Source organism: Penicillium psychrosexuale (assembly GCF_028828465.1).
Source record: "Penicillium psychrosexuale strain IBT 29551 chromosome Unknown utg000002l, whole genome shotgun sequence".
In the NCBI taxonomy this organism is placed as follows: Eukaryota; Fungi; Ascomycota; class Eurotiomycetes; order Eurotiales; family Aspergillaceae; genus Penicillium; species Penicillium psychrosexuale.
This window is the reverse complement of record NW_026643187.1, coordinates 306,218-328,962: the sequence shown is the minus strand read 5'-3', so window position 1 is coordinate 328,962 and position 22,745 is coordinate 306,218. Positions and strand designations below refer to the sequence as shown.

Sequence of the window (22,745 nt, the reverse complement as noted above, 5' to 3'; positions counted from 1 at the left end):
TGTTGCCTGAGAATGTCTGAGAGCAGAACATATCGGGGAAGCTTCAAGTGACGTGGGGCGCACGTGATAGTGGGCTGCTTTATACAGATCGCCCTGGATGTTTCTGCGAGAACTCCGACGATCTCCAAGTTGCCAATCTGCAAAGCGCTTGACACCTCAGAATGGCCCAGTCCCAATTTGGTTTCTTTTAACAACCGGGCTCAAATCCAGCAGAGTTCGTTCTCAGCTAAAATTCGGTCTAAAATGGCTTCAGAACAGGAGCTCTCGACCTCTTTCATTCCAGCTCTGTATAAACCGGCTGCTTTATTACCTATCGCACGTCACAAAAAGAATCTGCTCTACCTGGTTGAGAAATACCCCGTCACTATCGTGGTGGGCCAAACAGGTAGTGGGAAAACAACCCAGCTTCCGCAGTATCTAGACCAAGCAGGATGGTGTGAGGATGGGAAGATCATTGCTGTCACACAGGTGAGCACTGATCCAATCATACTTAAAATTAAGTAGCGACTAACTCTGTTCTAGCCCCGACGGGTGGCTGCTACAACGGTTGCAACGCGGGTAGCAGAAGAGATGCGATGCAAAGTCGGCGAAGAGGTGGGCTACTCTATCCGATTTGAAGATTTGACATCTCCTGCAACAAGAATCAAATTCTTGACAGATGGGATGCTTCTCAGAGAAGCCCTGGTTGATCCCCTACTTTCGCGGTATTCAGTAATCATGGTTGATGAGGCACATGAAAGATCTCTCAGTACCGATGTGCTGCTCGGGACTCTAAAGAAGATCCGCAAGAAGCGCCCTGAACTTCGCATTATTGTTAGTAGTGCAACCCTCCAAGCAGAGGACTTTCTTCGTTTCTTCGCGGGTGACGAGTACCGGCCCGAGGCAGAGCCGGCGGATTTGGGTGGAAGCGTTGGCCGGATCATCAGTCTGGAAGGACGAATGTATCCAGTTGACATGGTGTTCCTTGAGTCTCCGGCAGAAGATTACATAGAACGAGCAGTCAAGACCGTCTTTGATATCCATACCCAAGAACCAGAAGGCGATGTACTTCTCTTTTTGACTGGCCGGGAAGAGATCGACACTGCGATCCAGTTGATATCCGAAAGAGCGGCAACTCTCCATCCTAAGGCGCCCTCTTTGCTTCCACTGCCACTTTATGCTGGACTTACCACGGAACAGCAAATGTACGTCTTCGAGCCGACTCCAGAAAACACCCGAAAAGTCATTTTCTCCACCAACATTGCCGAGGCCTCGGTCACAATCGATGGGATTGTATACGTGATTGATTCCGGCTTTGCCAAACTCAGGGCATACAACCCCAATACTGGTATTGATACATTGACTGCAGTGCCAATATCAAAAGCATCCGCCACCCAACGAGCTGGCCGCGCTGGAAGAACGAAACCAGGGAAATGTTTCCGTCTGTACACGCAGCAAGCGTTCGAGCAGATGCCGGAAGCAACCGTACCTGAAATCCAGCGGTCAAATCTCGCACCCGTCATTATGCAGCTTAAAGCACTGGGCATTGACAACATTGTCCGGTTCGACTTTTTGACCCCTCCGCCGGCAGAACTTATTATTCGTGCACTTGAGCTATTGTCTTCTCTCGGTGCGATTGACGACTATGCCAAACTCACGAAACCTCTTGGAGTACGGATGGCAGAAATTGCCCTGGATCCTATGATGGCCAAAGTTCTTCTCACCGCACCATCTTTCAATTGTTTGAGTGAAATCCTCACAATTGCGGCCATGGTCAACCTACAGGGGACCGTGTGGGTTCAACATGCTGGAGACAAAAGATCTGCCGAGAGTCACCGGCGAAAGTTCGCCGTTGAAGAGGGCGATCATTTGACTTACCTGAACGTGTACCAAGCCTTTGTCACCAAGGGGAAGAAAGATTCAAAATGGTGTCGCGACAACCTCCTGAATTACCGGGCACTGCTGCGCGCAGTGAGTATCCGAGGCCAGTTGAAACGGTACCTAGAACGCTTTGGCATTCAAGTCGATGAGACACTTTCATCCCGTCACGGCGCAGCCGATTTAAGCAAGCAGCCGGAGCAGATTCGGCGGTGTCTTACGACGGGCTATTTTGCTCACGCGGCGAAGATGCAACCGGATGGAACCTTTAAGACTGTCAGCGGTGGTCTGACTCTTTATGCTCACCCCACCTCGTTGATGTTTGTAAGTGCCCATAAATCATGTGTGGGAAAGTCCATGTTGGGTTACTAACTTGAATATAGAACCGAAAAGCCGACTGGGTCATATTCCACGAAATCATGCAAACGGGTGACAAAACTTACATCCGCGATGTCACTAAGATCGAGAAGAGTTACCTGCTGGAGTATGCTCCGGATTATTACCGAGTCAGACAATAATAGCACCTTGAATTCAGCTAGAGAGGAAAGAAACAATAATACCCAGGCGTTTGAAGAAGCTGTGGAATTGAGATATAGTGTGTTGGTTGCATTTTATCGATCGAGGGAAACCAAGGCAGTAAAAGCGACAGAGGCAATTTGGGCCACTGTACTGTACAGTGAGATATTCAGATATAGTACCTACATTGTAAATTAATACAAGGAAATATCAATTCACTTCGAACAATGTGATCCCTCGGGATAAAACGACGTCACGGGAGTGGAGAGCTTCCAAGACACCTCTCACCTTCAAATATCCAAACCCATCTTTGTCTTATCCACATCCTGTACAACATCAAATCTATACCAATATCTTGCAATGTCAGGGCACCATCATGACCACGATGGCCACTGCCACGGCGAAGATCACGACCATACCAACGATATCACTCCAGCCATCCAATCCCTCCTTTACTCCCAGATCAACTTCGACCTGATCACAACCCTAAATGGTACGCATGACCATCGTGATCACCAGGCAACTATTGCTGACGATTCCTGAATCTTGACAGAGACGACACCAAACTCTGGTACAGCCATCGTCCAGAAAACCTGGGCCGAGCGACTAAACGACAAGCCCGAGCTCGAAAGTGATGCCGACGAACAACTGCTCATGACCATCCCGTGAGTCTCGCTCATTCCACACATATATCCTACATTTTCTAGTGGATGTTCAATCCCTTGCGATGCGTCACGAAAATCCTAAACACACCCCCACCATTTTGACCCCTCACCGTTATCGCCAACCCCAAACTAATCCGAGCTTCTATAATATAGCTTCAACGGCCAGGTTAACGTCCACTCCCTCCTCTTGTATACAGCGCCTACAAGCTCCGCCCCAAAGACAATAAAACTTTTCAAGAATCGCGACGATATGGATTTCTCAACCGCGTCGGAGTTGCACCCGACTCAAACAATTGAGGTCCCGCAGCCTATACCCGGCACCGATGTCTTTGAATTACCGTTGAACCGTGCTCATTGGAATGCGACTACCTTTGTCACGCTTTTCTTTGAGGATAATTGGAGTGATGGGGAGGAGGATGTTACTAAGGTTGGGTATGTAGGCTTCAAGGGGCAGTTCATGAAGTTAACCCGGGAGCCGATTAATTTCCTCTATGAGGCTGCGGCGAACCCCCAGGATCATGTCTCTATTCCTGGTGTTAGTGGTATCGGTGGCAGTATTATGCCTGGGCAATAGATAGGGTTCGTTCAAGGGGGAAGTATGACCTGGTGTGTTTTGGGTCAGTCATGATTAACGACAATACCATTCTACTACTATGTACTTCTACATAGATTTCATTGATGTTGTGTGATTTTCATTCCAGTGAAGTGGGTTCATATATTGAGTATCATTTCTCGGACTGATGGTGTCATAATATATAGATCACGAGTATGACAACAAGCAATAAAGCCAACCAGTAACGCCATAGGACACATGAACTCTACCAGCAATATAGGCAACAAAAACAAAGAAGCTGAAACGCCAAAAAATGCTATGGATCAATTTAATGCAATGCTTGATGCTGTGCAACGAGTATCCAACATATCTCCCCACTAAGCAGGCAAAGCCGTCCGAGTCTCAGCCTTAGCCTTGGTTCTCTGAGTCGACTCTGGCACCGGCTCTTCAACAGGCAGATCAGCAGTAGGCGGACTCGGCAGTACGACATCATCAGGCAGGATTTCAGGACCAGAAAGTTCCCGCTGCAGAGCCTCCAGCTCATCCTCGACCTCATCCTCATCTTGATTCGTCAAATGACCCGCAAGCATCTGACTCACCTCCTATGACAACCGTCAGCAAAACCGAACAAGAACAAGAAACAACGAGGCACATACCTCCTGATAAGCTCTCGCCTCCTCAGTCTCCCCCATCAATCTCTCAACACCCTCAATGCCACCCATCTCCTTGTTGATAGTCTGTAGCACCTTTGTACCCTGTTGCAATCCGAACAACACGTCCTTCTGTACAAGCGCAAACTCCACCTGCCCAGTTAACTGCTCCAGCTGCGCGAGTTGACCATCTGTCTTCGCAAGGAGCGACTCCTGGTATTTTTTGCGGCGAAGGGCGAGTAGTGCTCGCCGCCGATCATTGCGCGCGAGACATTCCTTGGCGATTTCCGTTTCGCGGTCTGTGAGGACGGTTATTCGTCGCTGATATTGCTGCAGTCTGTCGCGTTGATTTTTGAGGTCGAGAATTGCCCTACAGTTACCACAGAGTGTTTGGTTAGTAAAATCATACTATTGCGTTCCCTGAATGGGCATGCTGGGTGGGGATGAGGGGTCTCGTGAGGACAATAATAGAACGCTCTGGGAGGCGGGATTGAGAATGGGTTGTTGATATTGTATGTATAAAATAAACAGCAGTCTGCACCCACCGATCCTGGGCAGATATCTTCTGCGAACTACTCGAGTTTCCCATGTTGATGAAGAGAAGAGAGAAACCCCATATGTAGATGCGGGCCTAGACATGAGTGACGTTATGTAACGGGCGCGTAATTACCTGTAATTTTCAACCGATCTTTCACAATTCCAATCTCCGAAATTTCGGGCCCGCGGCCTTTTTTTTGCATAACAACCATATCGAATCATGGCTGCTAGGAAGGGAGGCAGGCCGACCCTCAGTCAGGGTCTGGACCGTGAGGTGTGTATACAATGAATCTTCTTGGCTTTGACTCACCCAAAAAAAAACAGGTCTACCAGATCGTGCGCAAGATCATTGACGACCAGTCCGAGACTGGGCGCATCCGACTATCGGTCCCAGCGATTTATGACACAATTAAGAAATCAAACTCAAGTTTGAATCGCAAACCGAAGAGACTCATTGAAGACAGTCTTGAGCGAGTGTTGGAGGTTATCAAAGCTGATATGGGTGAAGATGATGAGGATTCCGTGGAGGGGGACTTTGAGGGACTCGAGGAGCCTGCTGCTACGGTAGGTTATGTACCGCGCATATTTTGCTCGAATCAGACGAAAAATCTGATTGGAATTGCTATATCAGGAACCCAATGGAATGAACCAAAGCGTCGTCGGCTCGTGGGCAACAACGAAGGCCAAAAAGACCGAATCCGCTAGCACCCCGGCACCCAGCTCCTCCAAGAGAAGAACGCATGGCGGAGAATCTGTGTCCAAGCGACGCAAAGCTGAGCCTGCAGATCGTTCGCCACCAACACATGTCAGTCTCGCCGATTTGGGTGGATTGGATGATGTTGTCCAGGAACTTGGGGACTTGATTATTCTACCCATGACCCGGCCGCAGGTCTATCTATCATCAAACGTGCAGCCCCCGCGCGGAGTATTGCTACATGGTCCGCCAGGTTGTGGTAAGACGTTGATTGCGAACGCTTTCGCAGCGGAACTGGGTGTGCCCTTCATCTCAATCTCTGCGCCTTCGGTCGTGTCAGGAATGTCGGGAGAGTCCGAGAAAGCCCTGCGCGAGTACTTCGAAGAGGCCAAGCGTCTTGCTCCCTGTCTCATTTTCATCGACGAGATCGATGCGATTACGCCGAAGCGCGAGAGTGCTCAGAGAGAGATGGAGAAGCGAATCGTCGCGCAGCTACTGACCTGCATGGACGATATTGCCCTCGACAAGACAGATGGAAAACCCGTTATCGTACTCGCGGCAACCAACCGCCCAGACAGCCTCGACGCCGCTCTGCGTCGCGGTGGCCGTTTCGATAAGGAAATCAACATGACCGTGCCCTCAGAGCCAGTCAGAGAACAGATCTTACGCGCACTCACCCGCAAAATGCGCTTGGCAGATGATATCGACCTCAAGACGCTAGCTAAGCGAACTCCCGGCTTCGTGGGCGCCGATCTCAACGATCTCGTCTCGACCGCCGGCTCAGCCGCCATCAAGCGGTACCTCCAGATCCTGAAGTCGAACAGCGGCGAAGAAATGGAGATGGAAATCGAAGGCGAAGACGATATCAGCCCGCGAGTCCGCGAACTTCGCCGCCTTATTATCCACGCTAAAGAAACCCCCATCGGCGATGAAACAGAAGTCGTCCTCGTCTCCAACGCAGACTTCTTCACAGCCCTCCCCAAGATCCAACCCTCCTCTAAGCGCGAGGGCTTCGCTACAATTCCCGACACAACTTGGGCCGACATCGGTGCCCTTGGCGGCATTCGCGAGGAGCTTGTCACCGCCATCGTCGAGCCAATCAAGAACCCCGACATCTACGCCAAAGTCGGCATCACCGCGCCGACGGGCGTCCTCCTCTGGGGTCCGCCCGGTTGCGGTAAGACGCTCCTCGCAAAGGCTGTCGCCAATGAATCCCGCGCGAACTTCATCAGTGTCAAGGGCCCCGAACTGCTCAACAAGTTCGTCGGTGAGTCTGAGCGCGCTGTTCGCCAGGTTTTTGTCCGCGCGCGCTCCTCAGTGCCCTGTGTTATTTTCTTCGATGAGCTCGACGCCCTCGTGCCCCGCCGTGATGATACGCTCTCTGAGGCCTCCGCCCGTGTTGTCAACACACTCCTCACGGAGCTTGATGGCCTCGGCAGTAGTCGCCAGGGTATATATGTCATCGCTGCGACTAATCGGCCTGATATTATTGACCCTGCTATGCTGCGTCCAGGCCGTCTTGAGACCCTTCTCTTTGTGAACCTGCCCACGCCGCTCGAGCGTGTCGAGATCTTGCAGACTCTTCTCCGGAAAGTGTCTATTGAGTTTAGTGAGGATCTGCGCAAACTCGCTGAGGAGTGTGAGGGCTTCAGTGGTGCTGATTTGGGCAGTTTGTTGCGTCGTGCTGGTTACTCTGCTATCAAGCGTCGTGATAGTATCAAGTTCGTTGACTTTGTTGCCGCTAAGTCGTTTGTTCGGCCTAGTGTTACGGACTTGAGGAAGTACGAGAAGCTCAGGAGGGATTGGAGTGGTGGTGTGGTCTGAGTTCGAGGCTGATTTGTATATGTACTTCTCTTGGGATATACATCTTTACATATTTAGATCTAGATTTTTCTTTTTTTTCTCCCAGTTTTTCTTCCGTGGGAACGTGGACATAAGATACCTTGAACATTTGCTATTTGATTGAACATCATCATTTATTTCCATATCCCTTCCGCTACTACTGAGCCACGATGGATCATCCTAACTGTTCTGATATGATACCAAGTAGAAAATTTTATAGGACCAACTTTTTTGTAAGATAACTATACAAAAGGAAGATTATGCACAAAAAAATAAATAGAGAAAAACGCCCAGAAAAATGTCAGACATCATGCAACGGCATCTCAAGATTACATCCACAAGCGACACGTTCCATCGGCACCAGCACTGACAATCCACGCCTCGCGCGGGTGCCAGTCGATATCCAAGACACCCAGCTCGCCAGTAATCTTGTGGCCCTTAAGAACCTTGAGCGGCACAATGGTAGCATTGCTGAGCATATCTCCAGTAACGCTGCCGTGGAAGATCTGCAGGGATCCATCATCGGAAGCATCTGCGAAGAGTGGGTAGCGGCTGCTGAACTTGACGGCACGGATAGCCTTGCGGTGGTAGCGCAGGGTCTTGTAGGGCCGCTGGGAGAGGTCGAGATCGTGCCAAAGCAGACGACGATCGTATGAGCCGATAATGATGTTGTCGCCGCCGGATGCACTCGAAGAGGTCGGGTGGATATCGAACGACGAGATCCAGCGTGCACCGGGCTGCAGGATCTTGACGAGGAGCTGGCGCGAGAGATCGTAGGCGCGGATCGAGCGCTGGTTGGCGACGAACAGGATCGGTTTCGACGGGTGGAAGTGGGCGGTCTGAGGGGGACCACCACCCTTTAGGCGGCGTCGGAAGGGGAATTGTGTCAAGTGCTTGCTGAGGGTGTGAATTGAGATTGCGACAGAGGCGGGTGTCGAGGCACCCGAGCAGACTGTCACAAAGTAGTCGCCGCGGCGGTGCCAGGATATCGTCTTGGGCACGTAGCGGAGGGGGATTACGACACACACACCAGCGTCCACGAGAGCGGACGAGGGACGGATCCAGGTCGGGGGCGTGTTCTTCTTGCCCTCCTCTGAGGCACTAGGGGCCGGTCGGGAAGCGGCGAAACCCCAGCCTGCGTCGAGGAGATCCAGACTGGCCTTTTCGATTTCGGGGTTGACGATCGGAGGCACGGCGAGGAAGATATCGTCTCCTGCAGTGGCGGCCAGGACAACGGCGTCCTTGCCCGGACGCCAGCGGACCGTGCTGATCGCCTCATCGTCGCTGAGCTTCACGCTCCACAACTGGCGACCTGTGAGGAGCTCCCAGACACGGACAGTACCGTCGTCGCCACCAGTGGCCAGCCAGATGCCAGTTGGGTCGACGTTGACAGAGCGCACACGGCCCTTGTGGCCGCGGTAGACTGTGGCACAAGCAGTGGGGAAAGGCTTGAGTTCCTCCGGGCTGGGGAGCTTGGGCAAGAGACTCTCGGGGTCGATGTTCAGCTTGCTACGGCGCACACGTGGAGCAAGGTAAAGATCCAAGCAACGCTCGAACTTCTCCTGGACGAAGTTGTCGTATCCAGGAACTCTGCGCAGGGAGCCAAAGTCCTTGGGAAGGAAATCCTTCTCGCGATCCTCGGGATCTGTCTGCTCCCATTCCTTGCGTTCCTTGTTATCGGGCAGGTACTCAGCAGGCGGGTGGTAACTCTCCTCGTAACCAGGGGGCGGGAGTTTGGGCGCCGGGATGTGCATGACGTGGTCAGGTCGCTCAACTTCATCAGCCCACAGGTCGTAGTTGATGAGTTCCTCTTCCTTGTCTTCCCTATCCTCTGGTGCCTTGTAAGGAAGAATGCGGCCCTCGCGAATGGCCTTCACTAGCTTCATCACACGCTTCTGCTCGTGCTTGGATGGCACGAAACGGCGCTTAGGCTCCGGGGCGGCGCTCAGTGGCATGATCTCCTGTTCGCTGGTGAACCATTCCACCAAAGGCTCATAGGGGTCGTAGCCCTCGGAGGGAACCTCGTTCATCTGCACCTTGCGAAGCAACTCTAATTCCTCCTGGCTGAGCTGCAAAGGCTTGCCGGTTTTGGGGTCAGTCAAACCAGTCCAGCCCTTAGGGATTTCAATGCTGTCCAACAACGCATCCAAGGCCTCGCCCTTAGCAGGACGCATAATCTTCTTTCCATTGATGTCATAACCAATGTGAGGATATTCGTCGTAGAACTTCAGTGGAATGTCGCCAATGGTGTTAGCATTTTCATCCACCTCGGAGATTTCAGAATTGTCGTCCGGGTGAATTTCATCCCAGAGGTAACGATCGTTTCCGTTGGCGTCCTTCACAATGCGGAAGTTGGGTTCACCAGCAGCTGGCTTGATGTCCTCTGTATCAGAGGGGATCTCATCGCTGTCCAATTCCTCTTCTCCATCTTCTGAGTCGCTGAAATCGTCGACCAGGTCGACTTCCGAGTCGCTGTCGTCGTCTTCGTTGTCCGAAAGATCCTTAGAGTTGTCCGACAAGGCTCCATCGAGGTTGCCTTTGCTCAATTCGTCACCTGAAAAGACACCTGCTTCCTCCTCGACATCTCGAGTGACAGCCTTGCGCTTTTTTGAAGCCGCCTTGGGGTTCATGATGCCGTTCAGCGGGTGTTGTCTTGTTGCGGTAGATCCATAGTTTTTTTTTTAGGATAATTTCTTGGGCCTCCCCGCTCACCGCCCACATGACCGCCCCATCTTATCGAGTCTATCTATGACCTAGCCAACATTGGAATGTTTTATTGAAGGGCTCTGTTGATCTTCCATTTTTTAAGATGTCACTCCCGCCTGAGTATGAGGGAGAGGCTTCTTTGCCTACTCCGAATGATTTGTCAGAACCAAAAAGACATGCAGCATGCGACGAGTGTAGTAAGTCTCACAGGCCGATGTAATATAACCCTCACTGACCAGTCTACTGTTCGACAGGGAAACGGAAGCTCAAATGCTCCGGGGAACTAGCAGGCTGTTCGCGATGCATCAAACAGTCACTCTCTTGCAACTATTCCATACAAAAACAGATGGGCCGGCCACCTAAGAAAAGGACGAGGACAGACGATGAGGGGGTCGAATTCCCAGGGCTATCTGGAACTGAAATTTGGCCCAGCCCAGAGGACTTCCAACAATCTTCATTAGGGATGAGTTCAAACACAGTCTCCTTCCCAGACACCGATCATCTTTGTCCGCAGTTATTCTGGCGGCCTGGTACGAACATGAATTTGCCACAGTGCCAGTCCGCAAATCTATTGTCAGGTTATGAAGACCACAACCATATGTGTAGGCAAGACCGTCCAAAACAGTCAAACCTTCCTGTTCCCGCATCATCTTCTCCTTGGCCTGATTTCTCGGCCATCTCCGAAGCCACGGCCATGCCAATGCCATTCCCCAACCCTCCCGCTTTCCCTTCCACGCCGCTATCTCCTGCCACCTCAGTTTCCTCCGACTCCACAGCGTCAGGGTGTCCGTGTTTATCATACCTCTACCTATCCCTCAGCCACATGACATCCATTTCCTCCTTCCCAGTCAACTCCCACACTTTATGCTCGCTATATATTGCTGCACGAACAGCACGGAACGTGATCCGCTGCCAAGTTTGTCCCAAGATCTTTTCAACGGGCCTTCAAAATATCATGTTTATAGGGACTCTATTAACCGTTGTCGCGGACTCATGGCTGCGCGTTGCGCAAACCGACCCTGTCGAACTGGGGATGCAGTCCGCGCCTCCACAATACGTGTCTGAGGTACTCCAAAGCCCTGACCCAGCACAAGTTTGGAAATCATGGCTCCACCAAGTTGTTCGTCGCGCTGTCATTGGTGGTCCCGTTGAGCCAGGTGCCATTATTGTTTGTTCTCAGCAGCCAGATCTGCTGTCTATGATTATAGAAATCGAAAATCGGCAACGCCGCTGGCATGAGCCTGGGCAACATCCAAGCCGACAGTGGAACTCAATGTCTATACCAGAGCCGGCTCAGTCACAAGATCAAGAGGATTCTAGTGAAAAGGAGTTTTTATGTCTTCGTGTGGTTGGAAGTGCCAGGGATGTGATCAAAAAATTCAACTTTGATCCTTCAGAATATCCCGAGGGCGTTGAGCCTGTCACTGCGAGGAACAAAGCGCACACGGGGGCTCATAATGCATGAAATATTTGGTTAATTAGAGCATTTCGAATATGTCCGAGATTATGTGGAGTTATTATTTCATATGTATATACCATTCGGCATCAGATGATACAAATCTACGTTGCTTCGCTGGTACGAAGCTAACTTGATATGTCATTGACCATTTCATTAATTTTTGTTGTACAGGCATCAAATCAGAGTGAAATGAGCCCCATTGTCCCTCGAATGCCTGTCCATGTAGAAGACGCCGGACCATGTGGATATGTAACAAGAAAACTGCATCGAAAGCGCGAAAAGAAAAGAATATAGGAGAAAAATAGAACGCTACAGGCTCACTCGTCATCCTCGTCGTCCACAATGTAGCGGTTCTTCTTTCGGGCAGGAGGCGTACCAGCCCTGGTTTGAGGCTCTGGCTTGCTACGGGCAGCTTTGGCAGGTGCAGTCTCCACGTCATCTTCGCCTTCGGCATCCATGTCTTCATCCTCCAGCTCCTCTTCTTCATCTTCGGCTTCTTCCTCAAGCTCCTCGTCGCTGCCAACCAAGAATCCATCGTCCTCGTCGTACTCGTCTTCTTTGTTACGAGCACCACGAGGGTAATCCTCTTCGTCATCGGTGTAAATCTCGCCGCGGCGGTTTTGGCGGCGAGGCTTGGCACGTGGACGAGTCGTAAGCAAGCCGCCATCTTCGAGACCACCGACGCTAAGACCGCTAGGACCAGTACGAGTAGCGCCATGGCGGCGACCGCGGTCGGCCTCACGATCAGCAAGCTGCTGGCGACGACGCTCGGCCTTGATAGCTTCCTTTTCCATCATTTCAGCACGTCTGCCAGCCAACTCGGGATCCTCTGTTATTTCATAGCGCGGCGCAGTGCCAGCCGCGGTCTGTTTGCTACCACGAGCAGCAGCGGCCAACTGTTCTTGCAGTCGCTGAACGGCATCGTCCGTCTCCAAAGTGGTCGGGAGAATAGTCAGACCTTGGGTGATATGTGAAGTTAATCGGAAAACTTGAGCTGTTTCTAGTCCAGCTGCGAGATAAACGTGGGAATCCAGCTTGTGGTCATAGTCGCCGGACTTAGTGAGAGGTGCGAGGGGTTTAGATGCAATGCGGTATTGCTCAAGGGGGGCGGAGGCGAGTTGAAGGGTAATGGAGCCATCCTCCCATTTAATGATGCGGGCATTGGACTGCAAGAGAGACTCATCCGCGGGATCTTTACGCCAGCATAGGGAGGTAGCAGCGGTTTGGTAAGGCGGTGGGACGTAAGTCTCGGGGTTGAATTCTTCGCCTTCAATTGAGAGGAAATCCGGCACACGCATTGTGTAGATCTGTTACCAGAAGTTAGATCAATATCAAAGCTTCAAATTAAAAGCTCGTCCTACCTCTCCGTCGTTGGTCAACGGCACTGGCGCCCGAGCAAGGTCCTGGTCAGCAACATTGACTTCCTGTTGCTCCTCAGCCACATCTTCCATTGGATCTTCGCGCCGATCATAACGGTTCTCATCATCACCGGAGTCAAGTTGTTCGTCGTCCAGGTTGCGGTGGGGTCTGGTAATATATCAGTATCTGGCGCTTGTCGCTTTGGTGTGGTTCGCATACTCAATGTCATCGAGTTCACCCTCTCCGTCCGATCCGAAGAGATCATCGCCTTCATCCATTTGGTCGGCGCCAGAATCATTGGCATTGCTGTGCGCAGGGCTCTTATTGCCATTGCTAGGGCGTCGGACGGCCTCGTCGGAGGAGGACATGGTGTATGGAAATTATCGTTGTTGCAAAGTCATAAATGTGTGGAAGTGTGAGTGACGGTAAAGAAGGGACTAATGACACTTCTGAATATTATACTGGCAGTAAGCAACCTGTATTGACAATTGTTCTATCGTTACGACGGAGCTCTCATAATTCAATTGACGTACGGGGCTATATATTTTCCGACCCCGGACCCAAACAGGACTAGTGTCTAGATGGCCCAGACCAAAAGGGGATCCTCAACGTGTGGACATCTCACCGTCTCGTCCCTCATCCCCTGTTATTTTCTTGATTTGAAGCATTGCAGATCAATTTGAAGATGGCGACCTTCTTCCAGAGCGTGTAAGTAATGTTGTACTGTCGTGGACTTGTTGCAATAGGCTGTTCAATCTCCCTGCTACCTTTACCCCCTCATACTGCACGAAGAAACCCCCGGCGCGCCACAAATACAAAGGAGCATTCTATTCCCTAAAGTCTAATATCTTCCCTGGCGCCTTCTCCTGTCATTCACATCTACGTTTCCTTCTTTTATATATTCCCACTTCATTCTCAAACTGCTGTACCTCGCCACGATCGCCCGCTAACTCTATCTTTGAATACAGTCGCCAAGGATTTGGCCGAGGAGGAAGCAACAAGAGCAACAATCCCCCCAAAAGCCCAGCACAAGCCTCTGCTCCCCAGCATCAAGCCACCATGTCAAATTCGCCCTCGCTTTCCAGTAGTCTGTCAGTGGAGACTCAAGCCAACGACCCCGAGGGACCCAAATACTTCTTCCAGGAGAAGTATGCCCCGCTGAATGTGAGGGGCAACTTCTTGACCCTCTGTGCTTGCCCGAAGAATGTGGAGCTGGGCGAGTGGCTGGCTCACCAGAGTAAGCAATATGGAAGCTTAACGTGAAAGCGGGGATGCTAATATGTTTCTACTCTAGTTGTTGAACAATATCGTCTACTTCACGGCATGCTCCAGGTTATCCAGGAAGTGAATGGTGTGACCGGTCTACCTATTTGCAATGAGAACACTTGTCCAACAATGTCCGCTGGACGGTATGTGAAGTATAGCGGGGTAAATTTCGAACGGGGCTGACGATTTCAAAGGCTGACCTACACCTGGCTTGTTGATGGCCGCGCCGCCAAAATTTCCGCGCCGAAGTTCATCAACCGCGTCGAGAAATGGATCGTCAGCAAGATCCATGATCCTGTTATGTTCCCTACCGAAAAAGTAAATGGCATTCCCGAAACATCTTCCATTAAAGAGGCCAATGGCGCATCAACAACTCCCTCCGACCCCGCCAACCCAGATGATTGGATCGGCAAGTCCAGTGGCTTCCCACAAACCTTTTACAAGGACTGCCAGGGTATCATGAAGCAGATGTTCCGCTGCTACGCCCATTTGTACCACGCTCATTGGCTTAACCCCTTTTGGCACATTAACAAGCACGATGTCCTGAACATGTGCTTCGTTCACTTCGTGACTGTCTCCAAGTACTATGGGCTTGTGTCCGATAAGGAGATGGAGCCCATGCAGCCCTTAATTGAGCTGTTCATCAAGCAGCAGCGGGTTCCCCCAGAGGCGCTCACCGGTGGCCACTGGGCCCAGCAGGCCGCTACTTAAGCTCCACCGGTCTGGAGTTGCACTTTTTTGTTTTTACATTGACGACCATGACATGTCCGCTAACCTGGCGTTGGACCGCGCTGTATTACCTTGTTAGTATTCTGCTTTCTCCTGCCATTTAAAAAAAAATGGGCGAATTTGCAATGATATGACATAGCCGGGGCTTTGATTTAGCATGCGCTGTGAATTATTCTACTTGATGATCTTGCATATCTTCATTCAGCATCAGTTGGTCATTGCTTGTTTTTAATTTTCTCATTGCAATAAAGTCATCTGATCATAATTCCATAATGACACTTGGGGTTGTAAACAATTCACTAGACGTATTCTATGTTGTCTAGACCTGGTGACTCGATTGCATAGGGCTACAGAAGACGCGGACGGTTCCGAAGGCTTGGGGAAACGCACTTGGGATAACCATCTTTTAGCCATGATTCAGGCGTCACATCGTATGCACTATGAAGAATGGACACTAGCTAGTTAGTGAAACATAGCCAATTGCCATAAGCCGATCTTCGACCCACACGCAAATGCAGTAAAGCGCCCGCAAATAATAGAACCGAGTACCACTGACAGACTGGTGACAATGCTTTTGAAGATTAGCAAAATCCAGACCAGCTTAAAGAAACCGACTACACAGATAACTAACGCACCGAATTAGTCACAGATGGACCCCATCCTGATCTCCCCCATCATTGGACTCCTCTCCTGCACCGGCGTCAGCTCCAGCCCCAGCTCCAGCTCCAGTCTCAGTCGCATTTCCATTTGTCACTGGTACATCTGCCAGAGTGTCCTGTTCCTTGTCGGTCTTAAGCTCATCAAGCTCAATCCAAGGCTGTCCACGATTCTCGACCTCGGTCTTCAGTAACATGATCCGCTCATTCATGGACACCATCACGGCCTCATTTTCAGTGGCATGACACTCCAGGTCCTTCTTGTCTTCCTCTGAATCGTTGCTTTCTGCTATGTATGCACGAATCTCATCATTAGATCGCTTCAGGTGTGCGATGGAGTTTGTGATCTCGGAGACTTTGCTGTATAGGACTGCAAGGGGAAGCTCTTTAATTGCTTCAGCAAAGGCGCCTGGAGTGATAGGGAGAGATTGGGTCGACATTTGAAGTTTCTTTAGTGAGTGGTGAAAGAGAGATGGAATCAATGTATGATCTCCAGGGCCGTTTATTAGCATTATCTGTTATCATCACGTGCGGTTTATAGATCGGAGATGGATGTTGCCCGCATGCAGTTAAGATTGATTTTGACTACTAGTTAGTGTGCATTAGGGATGGATACCTAGGTAGAACATCTGATACTATAGTTCACACTAGTCATATCTTAAAAACAAAGCATATTCAAAATCTCACTATCATTTCTCCATCTTCTCGCTTTATACCTGTTATAATCGCGGTCTCGGAACAACTCTGCAGCCGTGCGGTGCGGTCCATTGATACCGCCAAAAAGAAACCCGAACAATCAACCATCACCCTCTATTCCATGGTCCTCTTTGAGCCCTCGCTCTAATCACAGGATATGAGCAATGTGGTCTGGGCCGTATGGCGGGCTCCATGCCCAGGGCTCCGCACCTCCGTGCTGCCAGTAACATTCCGGCCTGCCAGTCGCGATCTCCGCATTGCCCCATGGCGCATGTACAGTACATCGCGCCAATCCATGCTACCAATCCCGAACCTTCTGTCCCAGCTATTCTCTCGCCCATCCCGACCAACTCCAACCCCGGTATCTCCCCAACGATTCAACCTGGTCTCTTCCCCCCGCCGCTTCAAACGTACGTCCGCCGCATCTCCCAAGCCTAAGGCCAAATCGGATCCCTCGGAGGTCCTCCCTCGCCAAAAGCCCTTCTCTGATGCCGAGATCAAGGCCATATTTGGCCCCGTCAAGTTCAATGCAAAGCTGGGAAACCGTATCTTGGCTGTCCTACATGGCCATCGTCTGACTGGCACGCTCGATGCGGACTTGCCAGTTGACATTGCCAGCTCGATCACCAAGCAGCAGTTTGATACTGCTTTGGAATGGCTCCGCGATGAGTACCCCGTCGACGAGGATGCTGCTATTTTTGCCCGTATTGAACGTGAGGATCGTGCGGCGGAAGAGAAACTCATGCGCCGCGCTGAAAAGCTAGGTTTGTATAAGCCTCAAAGCGGTTCTTATGACGCCGAGCTTGGCGAGGAGGGTTCTCCGTACGGCAAGAGTATTTTGAAAGAGGCTCGCGAAAGAAACGAGAAGCGCTTGCTGGCTGAACAGGAACGGAAAAGGCAGGAGTGGCTCGATGGCGAAAAAGAAGAACACGAACGGTTGAAGCGAGAATTTGGAAAGAACCTTTCCTTGCAGCAGTACCAGGAAGCTGCGCTCACTGAGGGTATGTATATGAAGATTCGAGTCTAGAGGTATTGGTGTTGATATTTTTAGCTCGTCCCCGTGCGGATCCTATCGAAAGGCCGTATCTCGCTTGGGTCCAGAAGCATCATATTGCCGCTACCAACGAGAGCCCTGAGTCGATGAATATCACCAATGTAAGGATGTTCACTCTGTGGAGTTGTTTGGTTGTTAACCATATTTGAACTGGCAGGCTCAGCGTCTACTCGCTCCGCTTCTGTTCTCGCTTGTGGTTCTTGCTCTTTGCTATACTTTTGCTCTGAGATATGAGTTCCCAGCACGAAAGGATCGCCTCATGCCGGATGTGCCTCCTGCTGTGGCTACTGTGGGTGCCATTGTGGCAGCTAACTTAGCAGTCACTTTGCTATGGAAATATGTACCTCCCGCGTGGAAACTGCTCAACCGTTACTTCGTCATTGTTCCCTTCTACCCTAGCTCACTTGGTATGATTGGAAGCGCTTTCAGTCATCAGACATGGAGACATCTTGGAACTAATATGATGGTCCTGGGACTTATGGGGACCAGAGGTATGCATTGTGTCAAGGAGAAGCACTAGAAAATATGGGTTCTAACTTTTCCGCTCTACAGTCCACGATGAAATCGGCCGCGGAAACTTTTTGGCCATCTATTTCGCTTCCGGTATCATGGGGTCTGTCTTTTCATTGACACGCAGTGTCATCCTCGGCCGCCTGGGTATGACATCCCTTGGAGCCAGTGCCGCAACCAGCGGTATCGTCGCCGCATGGTGCATGTTCCACTTCAAGTTTGTCTCCCGCCATCTATCCGGTTGTTATTCTATATAGTACCTATACTGACCCCTCCTAGTGACAAACTCACTATGTGGATCCTTCCTCAGGGACTCCAGGAACAGATTTGGGCATACGGCTGGGTCTTCCTTACCTGCCTGATTGGTACCGAGGTCTTCAGCTTGGTAGCTCCCGCGTTCTTATTCCGCGCTTGGCCCCTCTCCCGACTGACTAAGATGGATCACGCTGCCCATCTAGGTGGGTATATGACTGGTGCCGGATGTGGATATACCCTCATGCAGAAAATGAAAGAGCGTGAGAGAAAGGCGAGACTGTCACGGTGGATCTAAAGTCTCATCAATAGAGACCTGGTAACCTATCTGTGGGTTCCAGTTGTATCATACTGGCGTTATTGCGGCAAATTCTATTATTACTACTCATTGTTCCATTCGAAATATCAACCTACCAAACCCAATCAAATACCCAAGTCATCTTCACAAATCAATCCCCACGATCTACCGCAGCACAGTGACTACAGACCACGGATTCAGAGCCGTGTAGTCGGGCTTATCCCAATGGAAAGGCACATCCAACAGCTGATCCTCACGATCCCGGGGCGGCTGACGGGCCCGGAAAAGCATGTGCTTGTCGATAGAAACAGTCTCCGCGCGGATGAAACTCACCCACCACAGTGCCGCGTACTCAACCTGAATCATCAGCCTTTTCAAGTCCTGCCGGGGTGTTTCCAACTTGATCGGAAACGAGATGCAGTATTTGCCCAAGCCGTGCATCGCACTATCGCCCCAAGTAACCAAGCCCGCTGCGATGGTCTCACATATATGCACTATAATCTCCTTGTCACTGGTTCCAAGGCCCATGGTATCTGGAAGAGTCACAGTCCCCCAGAGCCAACCTGGTTGGCTGTTGTGGGGGTCCTTGAAATGGAATCGGTGGCCGTGCTCGAGCTGGCTTGACTGGAACACACTCGCTTGTAGAAAAGGCATTGTGGCGGTTGGAGTAAATGCACTGTGATGATACTCCAGGCGAGGACGCCGAGGATTTATATTCTGAGGGACGATCCGGCTATTCTGGCAGCGTACAATGAGAGAATAAATTCCTTTCATAGTTATAATACCTCTCTCTGTTCTTTCAGAAAGTATATCATTCTCTCTATACTCTTTGTTTGGTCCGATATTATATATCAATCTTTGTTTGATCTTGTTCTTGCTGTCTGTCCCTTCGAGTGATTCGCCTTTATGAAAAGAGATTATATCATTCATAATAATGGCTTTCAGTAACAATTAGAAAGAAAGATCTATCTTGGTTTATCTTCTTTCTCCATTTCTGGCAGCTATCAAGTGACAAGTCTATTATACAGACTCCACCTACAAAGACACCTTGAGAAATGTACTGTTTAAACAAAGCAGGAAAAAGCATTGCATTGATTGCTGAAATATCCAAGTCAAAAGAACTGGATCTCAACACGAAAACACAGACAAAGAATACTCTAAATACGCCAGGGATCCATCAAAGTAACTCCCACATCTAACATATCTTCTATACTAACTATCTTACGACGAGTCTCAACAAAAATCATCCGTTGATCCAGAGTAACCTTCTTAAATGCGATCTGATCCTTCCAATACCCCGCAAGATTCTGAGCAAGAAGGAGATCAGGATGTGTAGGATCAGCCGTCCATGACTTAGGCAGAGGGGTATCCGGATCGCGCTTGATAGGGATCGAGAGACACTTTTTCCCTAAACCATGCATCGACTGATCGTCTATAGTGAAGCGGCCCTTTTCAATCATATCCCTTACATACAGCATAATTTCTGAATCTGGAATCCCGCGGTGATCGATGTTTTCGGAGAAATATACGGTGATCCAGTAGTAGTCGCTTCGGTCACCGGCGGGCTCGGCGAAATATTGCCCATTCGTGCTCTTGTATACGCTTGGCTGGAATTTGCTTGACATCTTGGTGGTTAGTGGGCTTGAACAAGGCTGGGAGGACTCACTGTCTCCTTGGTGAGGTCTTCTTGTTCTTCTTCGTTGGCGATAGGATAATGCTTTTCAGGGTGATGCCGGTGAGATAGAGGACACCGAGGGTTTATAAAGTTACAGACTAAGACAGTCAAGATGCGAGCTATTGGAGTATCGCATGGGAAATAACAAAGACCTTTCATTGCTACAATGGCTTTCTTCATTCTTGCGATGACTTTGGTCTTTGATAGAGACATAGTTTTTGTACTATATATAGTTTTACCAACCTTGGAATCAGCTAAACCTCCATCTAATTCTAACCAAACATTTCCGAACTCAAATGCAATTGACATACATATAGGCCACTACTATACATCCCAGGTATGACTACTATCTTCAACTGTACAGCATATGGCCTGTCAACCGGGTCCGCTCGTAGTGAACCCCTCGATGTCTCCTTCAGCGCATCGCACGCATACTAACCGGGCTAGTGATACAATGATGATACACAAATTCCAATTGTGACTGATGAATATTCAAATAACAATTTCGGTGTCAGACTGATGTGAGAAAGAATATCATTTTGAATTCCATGAAATCGAGAATACATACTTCCAATCTAAACATGGTCCTCGGTTACAGACCATTGAATGCTATACTAGTTGCGCGTTTCCCTGTCATAATGTGCATCAAAAAGCCCAACACAAAAAATACGGTCTCGGTCAAGAGTGACCCTACCAGCACGCAGCTCCCTTAGCCAGTATCTCGCGACAACCTCAGCCTGAGCCATAAACGCACGAGTCACTTGTTTCAGGGAAACCCCTGCCTCATTGATATCTACGGCGAACGAGATACACTCATGCCTAATCGCATGCTGCGGTGTTTGATAAACGACAGCACGGTACCTCCGGATCTCGTGAATCGCAAATTCTAATAGCATTTCATCGGTATGGGTGGAATTCATCTTGAAGGGGAGGCTCACAGTCACCCAAGAAGTCTCGTTACTTTCACGGTCGTCTATTAACTTGCCTGTTGTGGCTGACCTAAACAGAGACTTGCCTTGTATGTTGCTCCTGGAGTGATATTGAAATGGATTTGGCTCATATTCGCGTGGCATATTGTCGGTGGTCAGTGTGAGTTTTGAACATCAGTGTGAGCTTTGAACAATTGTTTGTTGTATATGGTTAAAAGTAATAGTGCCCAGATCGAATCACTTGGGAGAGAACCGACGCCTTTTTATATGGAGGACACCGGGATTAAAAGAGAATGAATGGAGAAATCCTTTGATGACTATAATGACCTTCAAAGCCACAGCTATGATTCCATTATTTACCCAAAACAACTACGAACAAAGAATTTCTTTGAGGAGTAAGAAAGCCAAGGTTGCTACGGTTTATCCCATGGCCATAGCTATGAACGGAATGCAATCAGAATACTTTTCAGTGGGAGCTGAGGGAACTGCGGTGACAATGAACCCAAAAAGGAAGGCACATATAGGTACTTGGTACTTGAGAATTGTATATGATTTATATGGTTACTTAGGTATTCAGTACTTGGATGGACTTATTAGAACTCTCGTCTAGCTACTGCGATCCCTTCGACACCTTCTACCATTTGGACAAGATTGATATTCCTACTCTGACACAATTCTCAGAGTCTGCCAGACAACAATCGCTCAGTTACTACTTGGCTATCTCCCTGGTATCGACAATATAGCTAATCAATCAACCTCTCTCTATTCAGCCCACAGATCACCGACGCCCAAAAATCACCTCTCTGCGAAGCATAGCCATTCCATTAGAAATCATTTCTAGCCACTTGTTTCCGTCGGCCTCGGCGCAAATCAAGATTGTAGCAGTATCAGCAGTGCTGACCGGGATCGGGATCGAAATACAAGTCACCCCCATATTATGCAGTGCCACTTGGCTCACGACGGCTCGTCTAATTCGGATGTTATAAAGCACATACTTCATGATATCTTCGTCGCTATGGGTCTTGTCCATTTCTTCGGGAAGAATTACGGTGACCCAGTCAGCTTCCTCGTTGTCCGGATCTTCCAAGAACTGAGAACCTACGTCGACCCAGGGTTCATCGTCAAAACTCTCTAAATAATCAGACCGCACAAGGAATACACTGTCCTGTCCCATGTTCGGTGGAATGGGTTGCTGGATTGAATGAGACTTGGGGGACTTGGCCTTTGCTTGTGAGGATATAGATTCTGGTGAAGGAAATATTTGCTAGGTGATGCCTGGCATCTTGACTGATAAGGTATCTATATTGCGAACATCTAATACACAATGAAACTCAGTCTTGGCTGGGAACAAAGCCTCTTTATTGCCAGAATAGAATGGCCTTGTCTCTTCTTTGATCGAGTCTACAGGCCCCGAACCGAGTCTATGTCTACGTGGCACTCTTGATTTCTCGACAAAAGACCTAGGGCCATCCCCCGTTATACATTGAAAAGCCGTCTTTACGAGAAGTGCTGGAAGATATCTGAGAAAAAAACATGTCAAGGCCAAGCGGCTACCCTTATTGATTCGTGTTTCACCAAAACAACTCCCGGGGCGCCTTTATTTTCCCTTTGATACTCGGCCATAAAGAACAAACAAGGGCATTATTGGTTGGATACCAAGTCCAATAATATATAATACTTGACAAAAGGAACCCTCCCGACAAGGACTTTGTCGGCGAATGCCTTTATGCTCTTTGTATCTTCTACTCCTATCAAATCTTGAAGGAGATTTCCTTTGAGGGCTTCAGAAGAATATCTTTAGAATGCCTTTGTCGTCTTGTTTTCTTTCGGTGGAGACACAAA

General features: G+C 49.6%; 13 protein-coding genes across 13 annotated transcripts; 6 read left to right on the top strand and 7 right to left on the bottom strand.

The window, feature by feature from the left end:
- Positions 1-243: 243 nt before the first annotated feature.
- Positions 244-2,375, top strand: N7518_001260 (putative ATP dependent RNA helicase; the record flags this gene model as incomplete). The annotated part of the gene is made up of 3 exons (XM_057182188.1): positions 244-468; positions 523-2,181; positions 2,241-2,375. The coding sequence occupies 3 exons, from the start codon at positions 244-246 to the stop codon at positions 2,373-2,375; spliced, it is 2,019 nt and encodes a 672-aa protein (XP_057043638.1).
- Positions 2,376-2,733: 358 nt separating this feature from the next.
- On the top strand, positions 2,734-3,612 carry N7518_001259 (PITH domain-containing protein; the record flags this gene model as incomplete). Its single annotated transcript, XM_057182187.1, has 3 exons — positions 2,734-2,866; positions 2,927-3,038; positions 3,192-3,612. 3 exons carry the CDS (start codon positions 2,734-2,736, stop codon positions 3,610-3,612), a joined length of 666 nt encoding a protein of 221 aa, XP_057043637.1.
- A 356-nt stretch (positions 3,613-3,968) lies between these two features.
- Positions 3,969-4,830, bottom strand: N7518_001258 (ESCRT-III subunit protein VPS20; the record flags this gene model as incomplete). The annotated part of the gene is made up of 3 exons (XM_057182186.1): positions 3,969-4,193; positions 4,248-4,611; positions 4,787-4,830. 3 exons carry the CDS (start codon positions 4,828-4,830, stop codon positions 3,969-3,971), a joined length of 633 nt encoding a protein of 210 aa, XP_057043636.1.
- A 168-nt stretch (positions 4,831-4,998) lies between these two features.
- On the top strand, positions 4,999-7,296 carry N7518_001257 (putative AAA family ATPase/60S ribosome export protein Rix7; the record flags this gene model as incomplete). Its single annotated transcript, XM_057182185.1, has 3 exons — positions 4,999-5,052; positions 5,103-5,342; positions 5,410-7,296. The coding sequence occupies 3 exons, from the start codon at positions 4,999-5,001 to the stop codon at positions 7,294-7,296; spliced, it is 2,181 nt and encodes a 726-aa protein (XP_057043635.1).
- Positions 7,297-7,643: 347 nt separating this feature from the next.
- erb1 (ribosome biogenesis protein ERB1) lies at positions 7,644-9,944 on the bottom strand (the record flags this gene model as incomplete). Its single annotated transcript, XM_057182184.1, has 1 exon — positions 7,644-9,944. One exon carries the CDS (start codon positions 9,942-9,944, stop codon positions 7,644-7,646), a length of 2,301 nt encoding a protein of 766 aa, XP_057043634.1.
- Positions 9,945-10,123: 179 nt separating this feature from the next.
- On the top strand, positions 10,124-11,485 carry N7518_001255 (Zn(II)2Cys6 transcription factor rglT; the record flags this gene model as incomplete). The annotated part of the gene is made up of 2 exons (XM_057182183.1): positions 10,124-10,217; positions 10,275-11,485. The coding sequence occupies 2 exons, from the start codon at positions 10,124-10,126 to the stop codon at positions 11,483-11,485; spliced, it is 1,305 nt and encodes a 434-aa protein (XP_057043633.1).
- Positions 11,486-11,796: 311 nt separating this feature from the next.
- Positions 11,797-13,206, bottom strand: N7518_001254 (Paf1-complex subunit LEO1; the record flags this gene model as incomplete). The annotated part of the gene is made up of 3 exons (XM_057182182.1): positions 11,797-12,786; positions 12,841-13,006; positions 13,058-13,206. 3 exons carry the CDS (start codon positions 13,204-13,206, stop codon positions 11,797-11,799), a joined length of 1,305 nt encoding a protein of 434 aa, XP_057043632.1.
- Positions 13,207-13,523: 317 nt separating this feature from the next.
- Positions 13,524-14,815, top strand: N7518_001253 (Mob1/phocein family protein; the record flags this gene model as incomplete). Its single annotated transcript, XM_057182181.1, has 4 exons — positions 13,524-13,546; positions 13,807-14,075; positions 14,133-14,247; positions 14,299-14,815. The coding sequence occupies 4 exons, from the start codon at positions 13,524-13,526 to the stop codon at positions 14,813-14,815; spliced, it is 924 nt and encodes a 307-aa protein (XP_057043631.1).
- Positions 14,816-15,476: 661 nt separating this feature from the next.
- Positions 15,477-15,929, bottom strand: N7518_001252 (uncharacterized protein; the record flags this gene model as incomplete). Its single annotated transcript, XM_057182180.1, has 1 exon — positions 15,477-15,929. The coding sequence occupies one exon, from the start codon at positions 15,927-15,929 to the stop codon at positions 15,477-15,479; it is 453 nt and encodes a 150-aa protein (XP_057043630.1).
- A 413-nt stretch (positions 15,930-16,342) lies between these two features.
- Positions 16,343-18,299, top strand: N7518_001251 (rhomboid protease PCP1; the record flags this gene model as incomplete). The annotated part of the gene is made up of 5 exons (XM_057182179.1): positions 16,343-17,186; positions 17,237-17,340; positions 17,397-17,730; positions 17,792-17,966; positions 18,029-18,299. The coding sequence occupies 5 exons, from the start codon at positions 16,343-16,345 to the stop codon at positions 18,297-18,299; spliced, it is 1,728 nt and encodes a 575-aa protein (XP_057043629.1).
- A 165-nt stretch (positions 18,300-18,464) lies between these two features.
- On the bottom strand, positions 18,465-18,953 carry N7518_001250 (uncharacterized protein; the record flags this gene model as incomplete). Its single annotated transcript, XM_057182178.1, has 1 exon — positions 18,465-18,953. One exon carries the CDS (start codon positions 18,951-18,953, stop codon positions 18,465-18,467), a length of 489 nt encoding a protein of 162 aa, XP_057043628.1.
- Positions 18,954-19,456: 503 nt separating this feature from the next.
- On the bottom strand, positions 19,457-19,924 carry N7518_001249 (uncharacterized protein; the record flags this gene model as incomplete). The annotated part of the gene is made up of 1 exon (XM_057182177.1): positions 19,457-19,924. The coding sequence occupies one exon, from the start codon at positions 19,922-19,924 to the stop codon at positions 19,457-19,459; it is 468 nt and encodes a 155-aa protein (XP_057043627.1).
- A 1,757-nt stretch (positions 19,925-21,681) lies between these two features.
- On the bottom strand, positions 21,682-22,077 carry N7518_001248 (uncharacterized protein; the record flags this gene model as incomplete). Its single annotated transcript, XM_057182176.1, has 1 exon — positions 21,682-22,077. One exon carries the CDS (start codon positions 22,075-22,077, stop codon positions 21,682-21,684), a length of 396 nt encoding a protein of 131 aa, XP_057043626.1.
- Positions 22,078-22,745: the final 668 nt, after the last annotated feature.